This window comes from Vidua macroura, chromosome Z, assembly GCF_024509145.1.
Source record: "Vidua macroura isolate BioBank_ID:100142 chromosome Z, ASM2450914v1, whole genome shotgun sequence".
NCBI lineage: Eukaryota > Metazoa > Chordata > Aves > Passeriformes > Viduidae > Vidua > Vidua macroura.
The window spans coordinates 73,804,054-73,828,637 of record NC_071611.1 but is presented as its reverse complement, the minus strand read 5'-3'; the positions used below and the strand labels follow the sequence as shown (position 1 = coordinate 73,828,637).

At 39.8% G+C, this 24,584-nt stretch overlaps 1 protein-coding gene across 1 annotated transcript; it reads left to right on the top strand.

Annotated features, from left to right (window-relative positions):
• The first annotated feature begins 603 nt into the window (after positions 1-603).
• LOC128821494 (3'-5' RNA helicase YTHDC2-like) lies at positions 604-24,078 on the top strand. The gene is made up of 26 exons (XM_054002624.1): positions 604-969; positions 1,614-1,704; positions 2,074-2,267; positions 3,884-4,083; positions 4,662-4,828; positions 6,572-6,674; positions 7,875-8,031; positions 10,211-10,318; positions 11,412-11,560; positions 11,942-12,077; positions 12,434-12,560; positions 13,529-13,594; positions 14,363-14,541; positions 14,693-14,789; positions 14,866-14,953; positions 15,054-15,134; positions 16,092-16,174; positions 17,059-17,164; positions 17,300-17,419; positions 17,774-18,046; positions 18,546-18,672; positions 19,120-19,325; positions 20,011-20,206; positions 21,313-21,422; positions 22,876-23,165; positions 23,565-24,078. The coding sequence occupies exons 1-26, from the start codon at positions 795-797 to the stop codon at positions 23,833-23,835; spliced, it is 3,900 nt and encodes a 1,299-aa protein (XP_053858599.1). The 5' UTR covers positions 604-794; the 3' UTR covers positions 23,836-24,078.
• Positions 24,079-24,584: the final 506 nt, after the last annotated feature.

The window sequence follows — 24,584 nt, the reverse complement described above, 5'->3', positions numbered from 1 at the left end:
AGTACTGAATGTCACAGGAACAGCTATGAGGACCTAGCATTATGTACTTTGATTGAAGATACACAGTCAGATAGCTGAACTCAAAACTGAAAAAAAATTTAAAAATAACCTTAGAACAGATCAATTGTTCCGCTCCAGTGTGATCTCTCAGTGCAGAATTATGCTGAAGTTAGTCTTGTAAAAGCTTTGGTAGAGGTCGCTTAAGAGCTGTTTTTCAGTCAGCTGCATCAGACAGTGAGTGTTTATCTTCTATTTATTTAATTGCTCACTTCAGTTTACAACTGAGGATGTTTGTTCAAACGGAGGAGTAGTTTGTTCTTCTTCCAAGTACTCTCCTTCTGACCGATGATGTTTCCAAAGCAGCAGCCTTCAATCCCGAGCCCTGTGTCAAGCCCAAGAGGATTGGGTTTAGTTTCTACCTCGTGTCCTCAGCGTGGAGTCAAAGGACAGCAGGAAAAGACGATCCAAAACCAAGGGCAAGTAACACTTTACAGAGTGAGGAGGCCGAGGGCCGAGATGACCCTCGCCACAGCTACGTTTAATACCATGAATTAAAGCACGTGATTTATGACCGGACAGGGCACCAGTGCCACGTTTTGGCCACAGCCATACACATACCTCGGTACTAGGCAGGCTTGGCCCTACCGTCGGGAAAAGAGCCAATTTCCTTCCCTTCGGGCCGACGGGGCTGTGGGTGACTCCACGCAGGCCCCGCCCGCCGCCAGCGCCGCCCCTCGGGCCGAGCAGCTGCGGCCCCCGATCCGTGTGGGGCCGTGTGGGGCCGTGTCGGGGCCATGTCGCGACACAGGCGGGTTCTGCGGCGGCAGCCCGGCGGGGCTGCGGGGGACTGGGCTGCCGGCGCCGCGGGGCGCGCCCGGGCCGAGGCCCTCAGGGAGGTCGGCGTGGACGAGGTGGTGGAAATGGCGGTGCAGCTCGCCCTGGAGCGGTTCCGGAGCGGGGACGAGGCGGGTGCGCGGCACAGCCCGGCCCGGGGGCAGCCTGCGGCTGTTGGGAGGGCGCTGGCAGCGGGTCAGGGAGGGGATCCTGCCCCTCTGCCCGGCCCTAGTGAGGCACGGCTGGGGTGCTGTGTCCGGCTCTGGGCTCCCCAGCACAGAGACAGGGAGCCACTGCAGGGGTCCGGCAGAGACCACTGAGATGAGATGAGAGGTCTGGAGCATCTCTTATCAGGAGAGGTGTGGGAGTTGGTCCTGTTAAGCCTAGAGGAGACCGAGAGGGGATCTCACTAATGCATATGAAGATCTTCAAGATGAGTCCCAGGAAGGCGGTGCAGAATTTCTGGTGGCAGGACAAGGAGCCGTGGCCATAACTTAAAACACAAGAAGTTCCACCTGAACATGAGGGAGAACCTCTTTCCTTTGAGAGTGGCAGAGCACTGAAACTGCTGCCCAGGGAAAGCGCTGAGTTTGCCCCTCTGGAGACATCCCAAACCCTAGATGTGTTCCTCTGTCAGCTGCTCCAGGTGACCCTGCAGGGGGTTGCACTGGCTGGTCTCCCTTCCAATCCTAGCAATTCTGTGGTTCTGTAACACTGAGTTGTCAAGATTAGTGCCTGTTGCATTGTTACTGTTTTCTCATTATTATTTATCATTCTAGAGATGGAATTTCCTTCTAGCTTCACTAGTACTGAAAGAGCATTTGTTCACCGTCTCTGTCAGTCTCTTGGACTGGTATCTAAAAGCAAAGGGTAAGTCAGGGTACAATTTTCAGGTTTTTGGTGCAGACCAATAGAATTTCAAGACTAATGATAACCTGACTGATGTTTTCAACATACTCAACTGTGTTGCAAGGAATAGTATTAGAGAAAAAAGTTTAAAAGAGAAATGAGCATCTGTGTTCATTGCTGTATGCATGCTTGGAAAAGCTTGTGACATGCCTTTTGGGACAGCTTGCTTTTATACTTTGTGGATTTAATGGCTCCATTAAAAAAGCTTCTCACTGTGATTTCTGGTTTTTTTCCCAAAGATTTTGCATAGCATCTCCTACCTTGACAGATCAAAGTCAACCTAGAGCAGGTTCCTTTTTCCTAAAATATGTTTTCTTCTCCCACCGACAGAAAAGGAGCCAATCGCTACCTGACTGTAAGGAAGAAGGATGTATCAGAGGCACACGCAGGCATGACTTGTGGCTTGGCTCTCCGTACGAAACACGCTGTTCGGAGTCTGATTCAGCGCTTTCCCGTCACAAATAAGGAAGGCACGGAACTCCTGCCAAGGACAGAGCGAGGAAATGCCTGTGCTGTTGAATCTGGTACGTTGGGCGTGTGTTGTGCTTTGGACTTGTCCATCGCCACCACTTGGAAAAACCACCTGCAGCCCAAAGACAAAAGAAACCTCTTTCTGTTCTGTCCCCTCTCGTGTCCTAACAGACACCTTCTTGCAAACGCATTAATTTTCCTTACTTTTAAGGTCTTTTGGAACTGGTGCTGTGAGGAACTTGGGAAGTCATATCATGCACATGGTGATGTCCACCTTGTGTTGTGTTACTTTAGAATCTTTGAGGCAGTTCCAGCCAAACCTTTTTGGAAGCACATTTTGAAATGTGGCTCCATAAAAGTTCTGTGAGGTGGGATTGAAGAGTCAGTGTTCCCCTGCTGCTGTAAGAGCACCCATATGAGAAAATGAAGTTGTCTGTTCTGCTTGTAGAAATTAATGTCCTTGATAAATGAAGAATTTTAATTTTTATTTCTTCATCTCTACAAAATATATTTGGTCCTTAAGAGACTACTGTCCAGACTTCTTGATTTCTTGAATATGGAAGAGTTCACTGAAAGACAAACTTCTGATAAAATGTTGGGTTTTTTTTTTTAAAAAAAGCAAGGTTTTAATCTAGATTATTGCTTTAGCAGCTACAAGTGGAAGAGTTACAGTGTGTTTCTGTGTGCAGAGATGGGTGTAGTGAACAGAAAACACTTGTACCAATATGCCTTGTTTAATGGCATGGTTCTGATAGGTGGTGTCTGTTCCTGAAGTGTTTCCTTTGCTGTTATTTCCAATTGTTTCAGTTGTTTAATAGGATTGTTTAATGAAGAGAGGGAAGCTATAATGCAAGGACTGAAATGCAATGTCTTAGGAATGTAAGGGAGAAGTTAATGAGCAGTCTAATATTTGCCTTTCTCCGCATCTCAAGAATGTATTTTTAGTTCTCCCGATCTCTTAGTCTGTGTTTGTCTTGGTACAACAGAGCTTGAAATTTAGTATATGAATCTGTTACTGACATTAAATATGTATCATTGACTTTACAGCAAGCTTTTCATTCTTCTGGAAGATAATTCTCAAGGAATTAGAGAGTAGCACTTGCAATGATGGATGTGAAGTAGCTGCCTCAGAAGATGTGCCCGTTTGTTGGCTACTTATGCACTGCTTTGTAACACATCACACTGCTGTGTGGGGGCCAGGACTCTTGATACAGCATGCTTGCATTAGTATGATTTCAGGCAAAGGCGTGGAATAGCTTCAAGGCTTACCCCTGGAAGTGTGTATTTCTAGGGAGAACTGCAGGTGTGAAATGTGGGCGCAGATACAAGGGCCACCAAAATACACCGGGCTGTGTTCTCTGGTTTAGTTTCTGTTTCTCCTTTTGCTCTTTGTGGGCTTTTTTGACTTGGAGCAATGCTCTGGAAGAGTCTGGTTTTGTTCAAAATACCTATGAAAGTAATAACTGTTTTGAAAGATATTTATTTCAAGCACTGCAGGAGGACATGTTGCTATAAATATGACTTCTAAATGTGTGATGGGTTTGTCACTCTACCCACAGGGATGCATCAAAAGTCAGCAATGTTAATTTTTCAGTACAGTTTTTGAGCAGTGTTTTTCTGTGACCTTCCTCTGTACCTGCATAAATAAACTTTTACCTTGTCTTCACAGAAAACAAAGAAGTAAACAAGATAACTTTTCGACTTAATGATGGTATCCCCCAGGTCCCAGTGGAAAGAGGGGAATCAGAGTTTGATTCCTTCAGGCAGTCACTACCAGTTCTTGAAAAACAGGAAGAAATTGTCCAAATAATAAAGGACAATAAAATTGTTCTGATCATAGGAGAGACTGGATCAGGAAAAACTACGCAAGTATGTTTCTTTAATTAAATAAAAACTAGAACAGTATTTATGACAATTGTGTAATATTTGTGATATGGGATATTTTGATGCTATTTTAAGGCTTTTCTTTTCCTGTATGATTGAAAATCTTGTTCCAATTCACTTTCTTGCTTTTAAAACACTAAGCCAGTAGATAGGTACTAAAAGCAAAAATGATTCCTCACAATTTTCTGGTTGATACAATTTTTTCATTAAAACAATACAAAATATTGAAGGGAAAGTGATGTTTGTATAGGCCTTTTTCTTCTAAGGTAGTTCTGTTCTTAGTACCCAGAATATTTCTTGTGTTAAAATGAGAGATTATCTACAGGAGTTTTTTTTTAGATTTCTCTGAAGCAGGAGGGAGACACTGCAAGTTTTTTCTTTAAAAAAAGCCTAAAGAGTTTATACGTAGAAATTTATTTTCCACTACTTCAGGTATGCTTGCCATGATAATCCTAATGAAAAGTCTTTTGCAATGTGTAATACTGAGATGCAGTTAAATTGTTTCCCTGTGCTCACAAAGCTGTGACTGTCTCAAAAAGTAAATTTGAACCACTTCTTTACAGATTCCTCAATTTATCCTTGATGACTGCTACAAGAATGGAACTGCCTGTCGTGTGTTCTGTACTCAGCCCAGACGTTTAGCAGCTGTTGCTGTGGCTGAAAGAGTGGCAGCAGAAAGAAGAGAGAAGATTGGCCAGACAATTGGTTACCAGATCCGGTTAGAAAGCAGGTACTAATGGTATTTCTGAGTGCCAGTTGATCTTGTGTTGGTCTTGTGCATCTTGTGCACAGGTAAACTACAGTGTGTTTGGGTTGCAGCCTCCCAGGTGGGATATGTTACTGCAGGTAAGGAATACGTAAGAGGGAAAAGGATGGCTTTCTTGCTGTGTTTTGCAGTTTCATGTAGTAGGTTGTCTTATAGAACTGAATCTCAGGTATTTTCTGTTGACTTCTTCTGCGGAGTGTATGCAAGGAAATCTTTGTCTGATTTTCAGATCAAGTCTACACTTTCTTTTTTATTTTTTTTTCTTCCCCCCTCTCTACTTGTAACAAGTGTGGATCCAAAAGTTCCGCAAGCTTTGAAGGTAGGTGTGAAGACCAGCATGCTGTAAGAAATGTTATGTAGTGTGAGTTGATAGGAGTCATAAAAGGGAAAACAACAAAATTGGAAAGCAACTGATGAAGATGAGCATTATTGATCAGTCTAGTTTGGGCTAAATTTACTCTTCTTCAGCTTCTGTGTTTAAAACATGAAGTGAAGTAAAAGTAGAGATTTCAGTATCACTTGATGAATTTGTCTGTAAAGCAGAGCATGAATGGATTGTGTGGGGTTTTTACATCTTTGCACTGTGTAGCCAAATGACATTTCAGGGAAGGGCCAGCAGTTGGGATATGAGTGACCAGAAGATGGCAAAAGGTTGTGTTGCTTGAGTGAACAAAGATAACACACAGCTGATGAAAATGAATGCGCTTGAACAACAAAGCCGCAGTAAGAATTCAAATGTGTGTACGAAAGCTCACAAGGATATAAAGAGATTAGAAGAGCTGGTGAAGATGTATCACAAATAAGCTGGATAATTAATATATGGAAGTACTATGCTGGCAGAAGAAGAGCAAAGTCAGGTGAAAATGGAAGAATTGCTGGAAGCAGTGCAGGAAATCCAGCTTGAGAGGAATCAATACAATTGCTGCAGAGAAACACTAAAAGGGAGAAATAACAATATTTTGAGCTGTGGACAAAAAAAAAATCTGGAATGGAGATGTTTAGAGGTGTTTATAGTAAGACAGAAGTATAATTTTTAAGGTTTTCTTTTAGGATGGCAGTACCAGAGGGAGTAGTGACAATTGCTGTTTTTATTGGGACAGCTTCCCCAGGTATAGAATTGTAACATTTCAGTAGTTTGAGCTTCTGAAGGAGCAGAGGATGAAGCAGATGACTTTGTGATTTAGTCAGCTGTACTGTATTGTGTCCTCAAGGCAAGGCTTTGGGAGCTGTGGGGAGGCTTCTGTGAGGAGGTGCCAGAAGCCTCTCCCGTGTGTGACAGAGCCGGTGCCAGCCAAGACAGACCTGCCTGTGGCCGAGGCTGAGCCCATCTGTGATGGTGGCAGTGCCTCTGGGACAGTGGGGAACAGGGGAGGAAAACCTGCACAACAGAGGCAGCAGTTCAAGAAGAGCAGTGAGAGCATGCAGAATTTCTTCATGCTTCTCTTTTACTTCCTTATTTATTAAAATCTGAATCTTATTTTTTCAATTAATCTGTTGTCCAAAGTTTTGGGGCGCAAGCACTACAAATTGTTAGGAAATGTGTGGGAAAAGGCACCGGTTAAAAACAAGTGGTGTGCAGGAGTCTTTTGGGGAGAGAACTGTAATTCCTCTTGTGGTCAGCAGCTGCTTTAATTTTTGATCCCTGGAAAGCTAGCTGCCTTTAAATGGTGCAAAGCCCCTGAGCTGTCTGTGTGATGTGTTCCATAGGGTTTCTCCAAAGACACTGGTAACATTCTGCACTAATGACATGCTCCTTGGCACGCTGATGGCAGGAGACAGCACCCTCTCCACCGTGACCCATGTTATTGTGGTGAGCATCCTGTGGTCTTTCATGTGGGGTGGGGCAATATGTATTGCCTTGGAAAATGAGGTCCTCATTTGTTTTATTTAGATTTGCTGAGCACTTCAGGTGTTTTTGTTTGGTAGAAGATGAATCAGCTTCAGAGACTTTCTGAGTCCTTAGAGTAGCATGATTGTTTTGTGGAGTTTGTTGTTTTTCTGCGTGTTTGTGTTTTTTCCTGTAAAAATAGTTTATTTTCATGGCAATGATTAATTGTGGAATCAGGAGGAGTGGAGAAAGACAGAAGTGTAAATTTTTCGGAACTTCCCCTGTCAGCAGCAAATCCTTAGGGAGGCTTACATGGATGTGGTTCAATGTGATTGTCTCAGAATTTCTGTTATCATTTGTTTTAGCATTACCAGGTTTTCAGTCCATTTGTTTGCCCAGAGTTTTCTAGATAATGTGGAGTCTAATGGCTAACAAATTATTCAGATGTGTTCATTTATGAGTATGCTAATATTCCTATTGTGGAATTTAATAAGGAAGGGGAACTAGAATGCTTATGGCAAGATTGAAGTCCTGAAGATTAAAAGATAAGTTTAGGTGCCTGCCTGTTTATCAAAGTTAAAAAGGCATGAGAATGATCTATACATTCTTGATGTCAGCCTACAAGCCTTGTATTTTGAGTCCTTGTTTCCTTCATTCATAATAGAAATCAAAACAGAAGAATGACAAAGATGATGAATCAGTTAGGTGCCTTAATTTATAGGCTTTGTGTGGCTTTGACTTGTCTAAGCAATCTGTCTGTTTTTTCTGATTATGTGGTGTCATCCATTTCTTTAAATGCTCATCAGTGGTGAAGTGAGAATTTATGAAAATAAGATTTGTAGGATTTGTGGTTTGTGGCGTTTTCTTGAAATTTGGCTTTAAATACAAAATCAGAGAGGTCTCAGATATTCACTTTAGCCTCTAAAGTTAAGGTGTGTACAGCTTCAGCATGGCAATGCACTCAGCGCTGATAAAAACTTTTTGAAGTGTTTTTTTTTTTTTGCTTATGGATAGTTTTTAAATAAAACCCTATTACTTAAACTAGACTTACACATTTTAAGGCCTCTGTAATGTGCCACCAAATCATGTATTTTATTTTTTTAGAAAAGTTTGTTTTTGTCAGAAGTTGTGATCCTGAATCTATGATGGTTTTTTATCTCTTTTTTTTTCCTTTTGTTACAGGATGAAGTACATGAGAGGGATAGGTTCAGCGACTTCTTGCTAATAAAACTGAGAGATGTGCTGCAAAACCAGCATCATTTAAAACTAATTCTTTCTGGTGCTGCTGTAGATACAAATCTCTTTATTAGGTATTTTGGAAGCTGCCCAGTAATACATAGTAAGTCTTGATCTTAACTCTTAAATCTGAGTATACCTGCCCTGAGACTCACAGATCTTACAAACTATTCTGAGTAAAAGCACATGGTGAATACACTGAGAGTTCCAGGAATCCTTGTTCTTTGTGTATTCAGGTTTCTTGTTTCTTGACTATTTGCACCTCGTCCAGAGTGAAGTGTTTTAGTCACTGGGAGTTCTGTACATGCAGGTACATCCTGCCCCCCTCCACTGTTAATTGAAGAAGTAGGAAGAGGTTATTGAAGTGCTGTCTTCATGCTGATACAGGACTTAGGAGCTACATGAGTGTGATACATATTAATACATTCCCGTAGAATCTCACTCTTCAGGCTTGGTGAAGGTTGTTACTGGTTGCTGGATGAAACACAGCTAACTGTAGCTGTTCAGCTCAGAAATACAGGCTCAGGCAGATTGGGTTTCACATGAAAAAAGAATGACATGATTCTTTGATTTAAAGAAAATTAGTAGCCCTTCATCTAGGTGAATATTCAGAAAAGACATCCAGTTTCTCTTCGTTTGTGTTCAGACTCAGTTACCTGCAGTTAGATTACATTCAAATGCAAAGAAAAGTTACCATTATTGCTGTTTTAACTTCATGTGACTGATCTTTAGTAGAGGCAAAATATAAATGTGTGGGAGATGGGGGGTTTTTGTGGGTTTGCGTTTTTTTCCCCACGCTCTTGGCTTGAAGGTTGTTCTGCATGGGCGACCTGCTCTGGCACCTTGCAATCCTCTTACTTTTTCAACAATAATGTCCAAGTTTAATGTAAGCTGTTAAGCTTACATTACTTTACTTAATGTAAAGTAGCTTTTAAGAGAAATGCTTTATTTGACAATCAGGTAGACTCTCTGCATGTCAGCCTTTTTAAAAAAAATCTCAACAATTTTAGGAAGTGGGATTGCTTACTGGTTTATTTTATCAAATGTTTGTGAGAGGAAACCTCTTTTTCCTAATTTTTTTTTTACAGATGGAAGTGTTTAGTTCCCAGTTTTGAATTTCTGCCTAGTAAAATAAGACTTGCAACTTGTTGGAGACAGGAATCTGGAAATTACACATGCTTTCATGTTTTCTGAATTTTTTTTGCAAGCGAGAGCCTCAGTTGTGATTGTTGTGTGGCTTTCCAGTTTACTCATTTTGCAGCTTCCTGTTCTTTCAGATCAGTCAATTTGTGTTGGAAATTCTGATGGCAATCTCTCCAGTTTGCCACAGTGCTTGTGCTGGTTATGTAACAGGCCAATAACAATTGAAAAGATGGTTTCCCCCCACTTTTTTTTTTTTTTCTTTTTTTGAGAATTTAAGAACTAAAAGAAGCATCTTTGTCTGTTCATGTAATGTAAAAGGTTTGATTCTCCTTCAGCATTATGGCTGACAAAATCCTGACCACAGAAACCAACATTTTGTAGCTGTGGATTGCTGTAGTACACAGAGCTTGTGCTCAGTGTTGGAAGGCTTCCTCTGTGACAGCTTCTAAAAGTATGTGAATTGTGGATTGTTCCTTCTGAAGGAAAATCCGGAGTGATCCTGAATCAGCTTAAGGGACAAGAAATCAAAATGCAGAGATTTGAATTCTTCATGCAAAAAAGCATCCTTTAATGTCCACAGATAAGGTCTAGAAAACAGTCTTGTTGAAAAAGAAATCAGGATAAATTATGAGAAGGGAGAGGCCACTGGGATGTCTCATCTGTCAAGAAGTATTCAGTAAAGAAAGCTCAGCTTTGCTGAATAAGTTGAGGACATGGAGATAAGAATCTCTTCTCACATACTTCTGATGAAAAGAAAGTAGTTCAGTACAAAGATGTACTGTCTCCGTGTGGAACCTTGCAAAAAGCTGTATTAATTGCTTATTAATTCATGAAATTTAAAATCCAGGTGGCAGACTTACATGGCGAGTTCTTGTTTGTAACCCTAAACAAAAACGGCTGTTCTCTTTTTCTCAATAAAAACAAATGAATAACTGTCAGTCTTATGAACATCTCCTGCTGTAACACTTGATAAAATTGAAGAGGTTGAGGAGAAACAAGGTGGCATTTTACTTTGGAAATGTTTTGTTTTGTATAATTCTGAGAAAAATAAACTCCAGTGAAGATAGTTTTTGAAAAAATGAATGCTGTAAGTGAAGCTAGTGAATATATAACCTTTTATGGATTTTTTTCTATTTTAGTCCAAGGGAGGCCTTTTGAAGTTAAAGAGTTGTTTCTGGAGGACATTTTACGAAGCACTGGGTATACAAACAAAGAGATGGTGAAGTACAAAGAAGAGAAGCAGCAAGGTCGGTGGACTTGTTAATTGTAAGGGTTGGCCATGAGAATCATTGGTTGATTGAACAAACAATTAACAGGATTCTTTTCGGTTAAAATTCCAAAGTCAGGAGATTAAATGAGATGTGATTAGATGACAGCAAGTATTTTTAAGCTCTCAGTATTTACATTACTGAAATAGTTTATGCAATTAATGAAAAAAATCACTTTGATTTGGTGGTTGCATTCTTTTTTCTTTCAGTTGATAAATGTCATCTGTTTTCTAATTATTACGCTGTAGAGTTATAGAGAACTGGGGGCTGTGCCCACATGAATACTAAAGAAGCATAGGATGCTCTGTACCTTTGGGTGCAAATTAAAGTGCAGCTATTAAAGCAGGCAGGATTTTGTACAATCTTGCACTAAATGGACAAGTTGTTCCCTTCAGTAACATTTTTCACTGCTTTCTTCAGGCATGGATGTATTTTTTGTGTTAACACTCTTGAGCTAAACATCATTGGTTTTCAGTTGATTAAGTAGATACTGCTTCAGAAGTTTTCCTGGCACCTGAAAGTAATGATCCCAGTGATTATTTAAAGAAATAAAAAAAAAAAAAAAATGCAAACCCCAAAGCTATAACATACAGTCCTAACTGGATATTTATCACAGTGCTCATCTCTGATCACTGGGGGCAGAAAAGTTCAGTTAAGACACTGGTGTTTTCTAATGTTTCTTCCACTTGTGTAGAAAAATAAGTTGTTATGTGCAGGGACTGTCTCGCTTGTCTTCAGCATTCCATTTCTGGAAAAAGATCTGGGCTGAGATTGTGTGGAAGGTGATTACTTAAGGAAGACCCTTTGAATGCAGTAGTTTGAAATAATGGAGGCTTGGGGGGGTTCAACACCAAAGTGGTGGGTTTTACCTCGTTCTTATAGCCCTTGTTTGCAGTGTGCACTTTGGGTACCCTTAAACATGTCATTTATGTTGGACTGGTAGTAGCATTCTAGATTAAATAAGAGAGGTTGAATAGGTAAAACTTGGACCTGCTGGAACTGTCTTTTTTAGTAGAAAACAATGGATAATAAAGATGACTCAAACTTTCTTGGGGAATATTTTGCATTCTAGAAGAGAAACAGAAGTACACTCTTGCTGAGTGGTGTTCAGCTCAAGGCAACAGTAACAAAAGGACATCTCGGAGACAAAAATCGGTTCCAAGGGCAAATGAGGAGTACAAATGGTTGGATGATGGTGGTGACACAGTATTTAATCAAGTGGTAAGTTTTTTCTTTAGTTGGAAGAGACATTTATATTTGTGTTGTATTACTAGCCATTTAAAATCTGTTTTCTACAGGTAGTTCTGTAGAGTCTTTGGGGATATTAACCTATTTTAAAGATTACTTGATTGGGGTGAACTGCTGTAGCTGAAGTGTGCTCTTCAGTTAGGGTGGTTGTACACAGCTTTTCCTCAGATCAAATGGCTCGACTGCCATTGTGTTAGTACTTGCATCTGACAAAATCAATGCATTGATACCTGAGTGCTGGATTTCTGGTTGCTGCTGGGAAAAATTACCATTCAAATTCTTTGTGGGTAATGTATGAGAATGAAGACAACTCTTGGAAGAGACTAATCTTTCAGTATTGTTTTTTATCTTCAGACTGAAAAAGATGTGAATTGCCTTGAACCGTGGATAGTAAAAGAAATGGATTCCTGTCTTTCTGACATCTGGTTGCATAAAGATACTGATTCGTTTGCTCAGGTGTTAAATCTTATTTTAACTGAAAATGTCAGTGGTAAGTTTCATGTGCTATTACATAAGAAAAAAGCAACCTCAAATTTACTTTGATTTTTATGGCTGCTTTTATCTCCAGTTTCAAATGTTGTTACCTTTACATTCTGATGCCTACTGAAAAAATGGATAGGGCTAGCAGAATTAATGAGTTGTTTAGTTAGTTGATGATGTTGTTTTCAAGTATTGACAGAAGTGTGTTTCTAAAAGAGTGTGGAATTGACATGAAGTGACTGCAGAGATAAAGTGAGGAAACAAATTCTCTTTGGGCTGGAATTTGAAAGCAATATTTGTACTATATTTAGATGAAGAAATAACATTTCTACGGGGTTTGCTGGATTTTTTTGTTTTACTTCTCAGTTGATTATAGGCACAGTGAAACTGGTGCGACTGCTCTGATGATTTCTTCAGGGAGAGGCTTTTTGAGTCAAGTAGAACAGTTGATCAGCATGGGAGCAAGTATCCACTGCAAATCATCTAATGGCTGGTAAAAACAGAGAAACCAAAAGATAGATTTACTTGTCAATACAGGAGAAAGAAAGAAAATTCTTTAACATCTAAATTAATTTACTAACTTATGACACTGCTGTAAGAACTGTAGATTTTGACAGCCTAAACAGTTTCTAACTCCTGTTAATCACATTGTTTTCTGTAAATTCTGAATTGAATTCTTAATTACATGGTCTTGATTATGAGCTATAAACTTTGTTTCAGTAGGTCTTATTTAAGACACTGCTTAGCAGAACAACTGTAATCTACTGAATTGGACCAAAATGTTTGGCAGTTCGTATTTTCATGGAGTATCTATATCAGAAGATCTTTCTGTTACGTTTCTAAATATGTTGTAGCATGTAAAAATATTTGTGAATCTGTAGAAGCTCAAGTTCTGTGGTCATGGAGTATGTCTTCATCTAAGCAGGGAAGTACAGTTTGTAACTGTAGTATGGAATGATAAGAATTAGGATTCCAGGGGTCTGATATCTGGTACTAACATTTGAAAAACTTGGGAAGAAATGCAGTTTAAAGGTGTAAAACAGTGAAGTGCATTGTGAGGAGGACAGCTTCTGAAAGACCTGAAATAGCCAAATGTTAAGCCTGGGGTGTGACTTTTGGAGATGACTTCAAGGGTACTGCAAACAGGCAGGTCTGATCTCTGCACGTTGTTGTGGGCTTTTTAAAGGAATGGCACCTCCTTCCTCCTCATTTCCTTGTGCATGTTTGCCGGTGCTCCTGTGTACAAGGACATTCTTTTGTGGTAAAGAACTGTAGTTACCTAAAAGTCAGATAGCTGTTAACACCTATTTCAAATGGGAAGTTGAAGATCCAGCAATAACTGAGAGATAACTGAGAGAAATGGGTACAAAAGTCTGGTGTCAATTGCCTCACCTGATGTGCTCTTCATCTTCATCTTTTGAAGTGAAAAATCTAATGAAACGACTTGTGCAACTCTTTCAGGATGGCTGTGGACTGGGCTAGGCACTTTGGACAGACAGAGGTTGTTGATCTGTTGGAATCCTACAGGTAAGCTGTAGCTATTTTGCAGGAGGAGTTGTATATGATAGTGATGGGGAATTTGAGGTTTGTGTTCTTTTAATCAGAACAGGTTTTAGCTTTTCATGCTGTAAAATCTGGACTGAATAGCAATACCTTTTTTTTAAGAATAAGAATTTCAAAACCAAACAACTTTGTACTCAGTATTGTATTGTTTATGTTTGCACAACTTGCTAATTGTATGCTATGTGCCATTTTCTTTTCACATGCTTACTTTGCAAACAAATCTGTCATGTGTTTTTATCTGTATATTTTTTATATGCAATAGGCATGTTAAAGAAAATTGACAGAAGTAATGTGTACACTAGGCCATTCAAGAATGCTTTTCTGATTAACTTACAGTTATCATAGTTGAGGTAGTGTTTTGTAAAGATTATATTTATTATAATTTCTCTTAGTGCAGTTTCTGCTAGTGGGAAATTTTTGGAGAATACGTATCTCTTAAATATTTTTCCTTGAACAGATGAACGAGAAGTATCTTTACACTTTCATTTGCTTATGGTTCTGTTTCAATGAAGTTGAAGAAACCTAAAGTTAGCACTAATAAATGAAGGGGCATCCTTTGTTGGGTTAACATTGAAATCAGTGAACAGCAATAGTATGGTGGTTCCCTTCTGCTACACTTCAGCATTAGAATTCAAGACCAATAGTCGTGTTGGTCGTGATCTAAGTTTGAGCTGATGGCTCAATGCAAACCCAAAGGGGCAGCCTTGACTCTGGTGTATTTTTCTGTTACAGCGCTTCATTTGCATTTGGAAATCTGGATGAAAGTTCCCTGGTCCAAAATAGTGGTAGTGACCTTAGTGCAGAGGACAGAGAACTACTGGCAGCTTATCATCACAGTTTTGATGATGAAAAAGTGGATCTGGATCTGATAATGCACTTACTTCACAGCATCTGTCATAGTTGTGATGCAGGTAGGTAAATACCTAACCAGCTGTTGTGGCTTTGGCTTCTGATGAATCGTGCTCTTTTTTCAGCAATCCCCAAACATTAAAACCTTCTGAGTGCTAGTCGACATGTATTTGAATTTTCTGTTTAACTTTGCAAACCCACTTCCTTTTTTAGGAGCAATTTTAATATTTCTTCCTGGGTATGATGAGATAGTGAGCCTCAGGGACCGCATTCTTTTGGATGACAAGAGATTTGCTGCTAATGCTCACAGGTAAAACCTTTAGTTGCTGTGGCTTTTCATTGCTTCTTTTAAGGAGCCTTAAAATGTTCCTTTTGTCTTGCATTAGATACCAAGTTTTCATGCTTCATTCAAGTGTGCAGACTTTGGATCAGAAGAAAGTGCTTGAAACTCCACCTTTTGGCATCCGCAAAATTGCAAGTATTAGAGGACTTTGTCCGATGCTACAATGATCTGTTTTGCCTTTGCTTTTACAGTGACTCTAGTTTTGGTGGTTTTGGTTTTTTTGCTTTGCAGATTCTTTCTACTAATATTGCAGAAACCAGCATAACAGTCAATGATGTGGTGTTTGTCATTGACTCAGGCAAGGTGAAAGAGGTAGGATTGCCTTAAATTTTCCTAGTGCAATTCTAAAACACACAGTGCATAAACTTTGGGGAACTTGGTTTTTTTTTCTTTTTACTTTACATGAAAATGAAAAAAAGCTTTTACTAGCTGAGAGCTACTGCCTGTCAGGCAACAGTCCTCGCTGAAAAGTTTCAACATCCATTTGTTTGAAGACAAATACTGTAAATATCTAGCTGTCTAAAAAACCTTGTAAAAGCTAATCTAGGTTCATGTATTAATGGATCTCTCTCTTTTGCAATTTAGTATTTCTGCTGGATTTTTAAAACAAGTCCTCAGTTTAGACCACCACCTTCCTGAGACTTAGGGAGCACTGGGAGTTCCTTTTGTCCTACTATTGTATCAAGTCCAAAAATAATCCATGAAGTTTTTAAGCAGTTTTTTTTTGCTGTGTTCAGTGCCCATTCCTAATTACTTGTTCAAGAAAAGTGAGAACACACAATGAGGCAATTTAAGACCTAGTGTACAGCTTTGAAAATGAAATTGGATTTCATAGGTGATATGCACACCAAATTTCTGAGGTTCTCATAAAGTGGTTTTTTTTGTAATTGTACATCACTCTTAAGAAAACAAGTAGGTAATTTCCAAGTGAAATAAAAAGGAAACCTTTATTTGGTATAATAATGTAGTTTTACCTGCTTTGTGATATCTCAGAACACAGATTTGACATAGCTTTTACTGACTTGCAATAACCTATTGATTAGAAAATGGTGACTTTCACAAACTGTGGAGCATTAAGGTACTACAAAGGAGATACCATCATAAATTCACTTGAAACTGAGAAGGTACCTTTGTTGCAGAAGCTACTGTATATCTATTAGTGCTTCATACTTTTTAGAAAACTTCTGTTGGTAATCTAAATAACTAGTAACTTTTATTTCATGTACCCTGTTGAGTTTTCAGTTTATATTCCTTTCTTTGTTTTTCTAGAAGTCTTTTGATGAGCTGAGTCGTGTTACAGTGCTAAAAATGGGCTGGATTTCAAAAGCCAGTGCTGTCCAGAGAAAAGGCAGGTAATAAATGCCTCATACTGGTTTCCATTTTGCAGATATCCACAATCTGTGTTTCGAATAAAGCACACAATGTAGTAACTGTTTCTAGCCTAGTCCAGTGTGTAGGGTCAGTATGTATTTCCTTGGAATAATTTCCCAAGTTGTAGAAGAGTGATGCTCAGACATTTCCCAAAGGTCTGGGTTGTTTTCCCCCCATTAATTTGTTCTCCTTCCTCTTTCTCCCATGTAGCACCAGCAGTCACAGTGTCCAGTGGGGTGTTTTCACATCTTGTCTGTGGGCAGAGGACTGCCTGTTTCACTTTCTCCAAGCTATCCATGACTTAACAGGCCATGATTATATTCTTCCCAACACTGTGGGTGAGGGCTCAGAAGTTTGTGTAGCAACAAATGCCTGTTTAATCAGTCATACTGGCATTAAGCTGCACATTTGCACATAGATGTATATGAATGAGAGAATTGGCTGTCTCTCATTCACTCACAAGTTATTTAATCTTTATTCTGCCTTTTACTCCAAGCATCACTTCTGTTTGGGGGATGTGAGAGGAAGAAATAAAGTTTGCAACTGATTCCTTACAACAAAGGATGATTGAGATTTGGACTGGTCTTAAGTTAGCAAAAACCCCACAGCACTTTACATTAGATAAGCCTTGTTTTTCTTTCTCCAGATTTCTCAGTGTTGGGTTAAAATTACCATAGAAAATTGCCACACTCTCAAAGATAACTCGCGATTGGAACACTCTCACTTTGCGTGTGACTGACAACACTGTCTTCATAGAACTGCTTCTTCTTTTCCATTCTGAGTTTCTGTGTCTGTCTGTTGGCTTTAGGTTTTGTTTTTAGAAAGAAATCCTCATTTTCACCACTTCCCATATTTTATTTTCAAGGGCTGGGCGCTGTCAGCCTGGAGTCTGCTTTCGTCTCTTCAGCAGGCTGCGATTTCAGAATATGTTGGAATTTCAGTCTCCAGAACTTCTAAGAATGCCGCTTCAGGTGCATGTTCAGTTAGAAACTGTAACTTTAAAAAATACAATGTCCTCAAACCATACTATTAATTGCAACAAATCATGGGTTTGGGGTTGCTTCCAAATCTTGGTAATCTTTTTTGTTCTGCCTTTTACCTTGCAGGAGATTTGTTTGTACACAAAACTTCTGACTCCAATTAATTGTCCAGTTGTAGACTTTCTTATGAAAGCTCCTGATCCGCCGCCTGCTGTAACTGTGAGAAATGCTGTGCATATGCTTAAGGTCAGAGAAGGAATAGGTTTAGATGGTAATTGTGTTTGATCCCAAATTTGTGGTGTAGCAGTCTGTCTTACTGACTTCAGTTTGTACTGAAGCCGTTTTTAATTACCTAAGGATGTTCTGAGTTTTTGTTTATTGTCTGTTTTCATTTTGTGTGTGGGGATGTGGTTTTCCATGTCAAGGGAAGAGAGTGCTTTGAAGTCTTGTCTCTGTTAATAGTTTCACTTGCTTTTTTAGTGTTTGGAAACAAGTCTAGTTAATGTCCAGTATTCACATCCTTTCTGCTTTCTCTGTAAAGTGATTTTGTCCACCCTACCCGTCCCCCTCTCCTTTGTCTGTTTGTTTGTTTATAAACAGACCATAGATGCCATGGACCCTTGGGAAGATCTCACTGAGCTTGGTTATCACCTCACTGAATTGCCTGTAGAGCCACACCTCGGTAAAATGGTGTTGTATGCTGTAGTTCTGAAGTGCCTGGACCCCGTTCTGACCATTGCCTGTGCTCTTGCCTGCCAAGACCCTTTTGTGCTGCCCACGCTGGCCTCCCAAAAGCGAGCAGCCGTGCTGTGCAGGAAGCGTTTTGCTGCCGGGACGTTCAGTGACCACATGGCCCTGCTCAGGGCTTTCCAGGTAGAATTTCATTTCAGAGAGTTCTGATCACAGCACACCAGCCAAGCAATGCAAATGTACCAAGCCACTTGGATGTAGAGTGGTGGACTGTGCTTAAGTCCTCGGAGAAGACTTTCTTTTTGCCTAGTGGCTTTCCTGGGTATTGGACTCAATAAATTTTATTGAGGGAACCCTTTTTGTAGTATGTTTTGTTGATATTTTCAAACCTTATAAAATTCTAAATGTTCTAACCATGTGCCTCTTTATATCTTACTACACTGAACTTCAAATCATGATCTTAATGTAATGATCTTTATTTCTTGTTTTAACTTGACATAATCATCATTCTAGTGAACACGTAAAGAGAATCTAATTCTTGAACAGAAAAAAGTATCTGGTTTGATACATTAACTTTTGGAGTAGGTTTTGCATTTTATTGACATAAATGTAATCTTTTTTAAAAAATGCAATTTTAGTTTAAGCCCTTCAAATTAATAGGCAAATGTAAAAACGTTGTCAGGCATGGCAGAAGGCCCGCAGTGACGGCTGGGAGAGAGCCTTCTGTGAAAAGAACTTCGTATCCCAAGCCACAATGGAAATCATTGCAGGAATGAGAACACAGTTGCTTGGCCAGCTTAGAGCCTCAGGTAAAGAAGTTGGAAACAATTTTAACCTTGTTTTAAAGTCAGGCATTTAGAAATTGTAACAAAAGTCATGTTCACTGGTGTAATTTTCCTTACTTAATTTGAAATGCACCTCCATGTACACATTCATGCAGGGTATGGTGTAGATGAGGAAGTGTGGCTGATCTAACTGAAAGCACCCTCATCTCCACATGCCACTGCATTTCATGTTTTAATAAATTATTCCCACAGGAAATGTCTTTAAATTGTAGAAAACAGCAATATTCTGTGTTAGTATGAAACCCCTTATCAGGAAGGATTTCAGTGTAATGGTTTCTTCTTGCTGCTGTTAAGGTTGGCAGTGGTGAAAAATGAAACAATTAAGTCGTTTATTTCACCTTTAGTTTCTAACTCCTTTTGAGAACCAAAGAGAAGCTAACGTGGTGCTGTTTTGTCTTTTTCATTTGTCAGGTTTTGTGAGAGCCAGAGGAGGAGCTGATATTAGAGATGTTAATGCTAACTCTGAGAACTGGGCTGTGATTAAAGCTGCCTTAGTGGCTGGGATGTATCCCAATCTGGTGCATGTAGACAGAGAAAGCCTGCTGTTGACTGAACCAAAGGAGAAGAAAGTGCGATTTCATCCTACCTCTGTTCTTGGCCAGTCTCAGTATAAAAAGGTAAAATCACTTGGAATTCATAGTTCAAAAAACACGGCACTAAAATCTCTCCCATGTTTTAGAAATGTCTTTTCCTAGTTGTCAGTACGTTAAAAGCACGATGGGCATTTAACACTACAGCTTTAGAAAATACTGTTCTACTCAGCTGAGAGAATTGGAGTTGTTTCATTTTTCCATTGTTTCAATTAGTCCTTTCTCTAGATGGAACAAGGCAAAATGGTAAAAAAACCGCCCCAGTTATAAAATTGTTTTAAAGATATAATGATCCCTACTCTTAAAAGCAAGTTTTTCTCTGAAACTTTTTTTTAACATTTCTTTTTAAAGCAAAATATTTTGTTTTATCATGGTAGGATAATTTGTGAATCTGGTTGAATTCTCTCACGCTTTTTTATTTGCATGTATATTTTTATATGTATCTAATTATACATGTATTTATTTCTCAAAATACAGAATCATAGAATGGTTTGGGTTGGAAGGGACCGTAAAGCTCATCTCATTCCAACCCCTGCCACGGGCAGGGACACCTTCCACTAGTCCAGGTTGCTCAGAGCCCCCCCAGCCTGGCCGTGAACACTGCCAGGTTGAGGCATGCACAATGTCTGTGGATAAAATGAGAGATACGTTCAAATTTACATTCATTACAGGTAGAGGGTATAATAGCCTGGTCTTACCTGCTCTTGCACAGATTGCCCCAGCAAATGGACAAGCTGCAGCCATCCAGGCCCTCCCTACAGACTGGCTTATATACGATGAAATGACGGCAGCTCACAGGACAGCAAACATCAGGTGCTGCTCTGTTGTGACACCTGTCACCGTGTCCCTCTTCTGTGGACCAGCCAGACTGCCAAGTAATGCCTTGCAGGCATCTTCATCCTTTCGAGGTACACCGGAGTCTGGATTTGGAATGTTTCCGTTGCTGTCCATCAGTGTGTGACATGGAAAGCTTACTTTTCAGTAATATTTAATACATATATTGGCTGATTCTGGAAACAGCGCTGTTATAATTCCTGTAGTTATTCAGGAAGAGTTTGTCGGTCCTGTAAGAAATCTCTCCGTTTTGGGATTCCTTACATATTCAAGTCCATAAATGACACAGTTCCAGGGTATCAGAAACTGCAGTATAGTTCATAAGGAAAGAATGCAGCCACAATGTCTAATGATCATACTGGTACTGAGAAGTGTAGTATGTGTGTTCTTTTTCTACAGACCACTTTATTTGATACATTGACCCAGATTATTGAAACGGCAAGAATAATTTAGAAACAATCAATATGGCAAACAAGTCATGTTGCTTCTAGCTGACACATACATTTTCAAGATAGGTTCTATTGATAATTTTTAATGTCAGGTAACTGCACTATGAACTGTAAGTAATAGAGAAGATATAGAAATTTCCCTTTTTTTCCTCATTTCAATTGAGTCCTGCTGGAATGGAAGCAAAAATAACTGCAGCTAGTTGTCATAGTTTGAATCAAACTAAAAGTCCAACTTATTTCTGAAGCTTTCCTGTCTTGCTTTTAAACTGTGAACCTTAGAGTAGTGTTTATGCTGATTGAATTGCATTTTAGAAAAATCAGGAATTCTAATTAATAGCCATGTCTGTATATATATATTTCCTTACTAGGTCTTTAAATCTGCTGTTTTACTAGGAAATAGAGCCACGTGTGGTTTTGCAAACAGCTTTAGGCAAAAGTTGGATAGTGGCCTCTGAATACTGGGGAAGGTACATGAGTTGAGTCACATCATATCAGTACAGGTTTTTACATAGCAGGACTTTCAGCAGGTCTGGCTACTTGATTGCTGCTATCTGGAGCAAAGACTTTCCAGTGTATTTGCAGAAAAGAAGAGGTAGTTTTACAAATGGTTACATTTAAAAGTCAATTTTAGAAGGAAAAATATTATTGCTTGTAACACAGTAGTATGCAGGTTTTTGTGTGTAAGCAGAAATAATATAGAGATGCTAATGCACCTTTTGTCTTTAATTCAGGGGGATGGGTATCTAATGATAGCAGTGACAGTGAGATGGAGGACAAAACAGCTGCTGATCTGCCACTGCTGAAGCTGGATGAATGGCTCCATCTCAAACTGGACCCTGAAGTAAGAAAGAAATTAGTCCTGGGCTTGCTTCATGTAGAAGAATTGTAAAAAGATGTGAAAAGGTGTTTGTAACATTTGAGTAGCCCAGAATTTTCTCCAAGAACGTCATGGTCCATTTGGGTCTCTCAAACCATGTACTCTGTGATTTAACCTTTACTTGACGAGCTCGTCAGGAATTGAAGGGCTTCAATCCCCTTTGGCACAGAGTTGTCTGTCACGTGAATTCGTGTATTCAACATCCGGGCTGCAATGCTTCATCACCTATCACCCATACCTTTCTGTTCTTTTACCTGTGAGCAAAAAGAAAGAAAATAATTAGTCACCTAAGTCAACAGTGAGAGTGCTCACCCCTCTTCCTCCCTCTTGGTGTGGGTGTCCTGTCTCTCACACAAGGGAGCAGGAAAGCCTCTGCAGTCCAGATGCTGTTGGATCTGCTTCACAAACTTTCTGGGCAGTGCGCTGTTTTAAATGTCTGAGCTTGGCAGATTTGTCCCTTTCCACAGGTCAGCAGATTCTGAAGAGATTCTGCCAGACAAAAGATAATGGCTGCAAGGGACAGCAAGCTGCAGGTGACAGTGGCTGCGTAAGGGCCCTTCTGCTCCTTCTGGCCTCCTGTCCTGCCTGCATGGTGCTCCATCAGGCCATAGCATGAGCTGGGATAGCCAAAATCTGAACAAGAGCTGAGAGAACAGCCACATTGGCATATTGTGCTCTTCTTTCTCTGAGAGAATAACCAAAATCAGATCAAAAAAGGAGCACTTGAAGCTGGAGTTGCTGAAAGAAAGTTGCTGTCAGATTTTGGAAGGAGAAATTTCAAAACCTCTTTGAAATAGAAGTCTTTATGTCATTGAGGAGCTGTGGCGATGGTAGGAGGTAGTTTATGGGTCATGAAACATACAGCTTTACCAGCTCTAATAATAACACTGTCTCTCCTAGATGTGTCCAAAAGAGTAATTTTTAAAAACTGATTTCAATGGAAGCACTTCTGTTAACATGGGAATTAGACTACAGTCTTCTGAACTTAGTCATCACACTTGAGCAGGTGTCTCTGTAAGAAAAATGTCACTTAGAGCTCTTTTCCCTCAAGTATGACTGAAGAGTGCATGAGTAGAGACTGATTTGAGAGGAAGGGCATAAAGCATGAAAGGATTGGGTTTTCTCAGAAGATAAAAAGGAAAAAAAAAGTCTGTGGGTTTACAGTACAAAGCTAAGTTTAGTACAGAGCTAAATGAAATGTTTCAAAAATTACCTTGCACCCAAGGAAAAGAAAGTAAGTCAGCATCTTAGTTTAAATATGGATTATTCCCCTTCCCCAAGACCTTAGTCTTGCCTTTCATTGTGGGCCCTGTTTATATTAGAATGCCAGGTGCTGCCTGCTGTGAAAAAGACAGGGTCCTCTTACCTGTGTGATCTAATTTTCATCAGTATTTAACAGAACTGGAATTCACTGCAGGCTGCTGGTATGCTGCTGCAACTCAGGCAGAAGTGGCACAGCTTGTTCCTGCGTCGTATGCGAGCTCCTTCTAAGCCGTGGTCTCAGGCTGATGAAACAACTGTAAGAGCAATTACAGCTGTTCTGAGTGCTGAAGAACAGTCTGCAGGTCTGCAGCAGCCTTCAGGAATTGGCCAGAGACCAAGACCTGTGACTTGTGAAGAACTTCCTTTGGCATCTACATGGAAGTCAACCAACAGCAGAAAAAGCTCAACAGAAACTGAATTGTCTGCCTCCTCTCATGCTGAAAAGTAAGATGTTGAGGTCTTCCTCTCACTGTAGGTTGCAATTGATGTATACAAGCTTCACTTAAATTTCTGCTAGTCATAGGAGGTGGAAACTATGGAAATACAGTTGAAAGGTGTTATACTGTTGTGTGCTGCTTTGTAATCCCATAAAGAAGTGTTTCATACCTGGGCCTGCTGTTTGAGAGAGCTGTCAGGAATATTGTCCGTGAATTGTGATGCTTGAGAAGTAGCAGAAGAGGTTTAACAGTAGCATTAAAAAGCAATGCATGATCAGTATGGGATTTTTAGTTAGGGTTTAATAGATTTTGTAGTTGCTGCAATACGTGTGGTCATGCAGTAGCTGACAGGTCGATGTAAAATGTTCAGTGACTGCTTGTGAAACTCAAGGTATGTCCTTTTTAGGGTTTCAGTGAAATCTGCTTCTCCTGCACTCCGCCAGCCAAAGAAGTACAAAGAAAAAGACATTTTGCTGTCCAGACGATCCTCAGCTGACAAACCAGCTCAGTCCTCAGTGAAGCCTGCAGAGAGCAGTAGCTGTTCCAGCCCCTGTGCTAGTCCTCCTTCTCCAGTGTCTGGAAAGGTAGAGTTCTCTAACATATCACCCTGCTTTTCCAAAGTAATAGAATTTCTTGCTGATCTCATTCTGCAATTAGGTATTTTACTGATAAATTAGGAACCTAACTTAACTTTCCATTTATAACAGCTGCATAATACTTCCTTCTGGAACTTAAAATCTAGACTAAATATCCTTGTTTCACTAGTTTAATACAGCAAAAATAATTTGTGGACTGCTGAGGTAAAGCTATGCAAAGTAGAAAAAATGAGATTTTAAAACAAAACTTGTTCTAATAAACGTGTATTAGTTTTTTCCAACTACATGAGTATATTATACGCACACCTGAAGTTTTTGGATTCTGCCTTTCTCGGCTTCTCTAATAGATTTTCAGTATCAATACTGATTCTGTCTTATCTGCCTTACTATGACTGATTGGGGTTTTGGTGATGGTTATTTTAACAAAGCACGCATTTTTAATGAGAGTATTGTGGTAGTTGTCCCTGTATACTCGAATAGTAGACTGCAGTAGCACTAAAGAGATCATTGAGAGGAAACTTCATGGACTCGTTGGAGGATTTAGTAATTCCTTTTGAATCTTTCAGCTTTTCAATAAAGACAGTGTAAAAGGAAGAAACTATGTTTCCTGAATGCAGAAATGCGGGTAGTGGGCTGTAGGCTGCACTCTAGGATGATTAATTTTGGTGTCATCTCAAGGTGTGTCAGACTTAAACCAAGTCTAATTAATCACCAGACTTTTTAATCCTATTCTGTTCTACTTGTTTTCTGCCCCTCATGGATGAATTACTGCGGAAGGGGCTAACGGCGGGCCTGTCAGCTAAAGGAGCGAGGAGAAGCTGAGAAGCAAG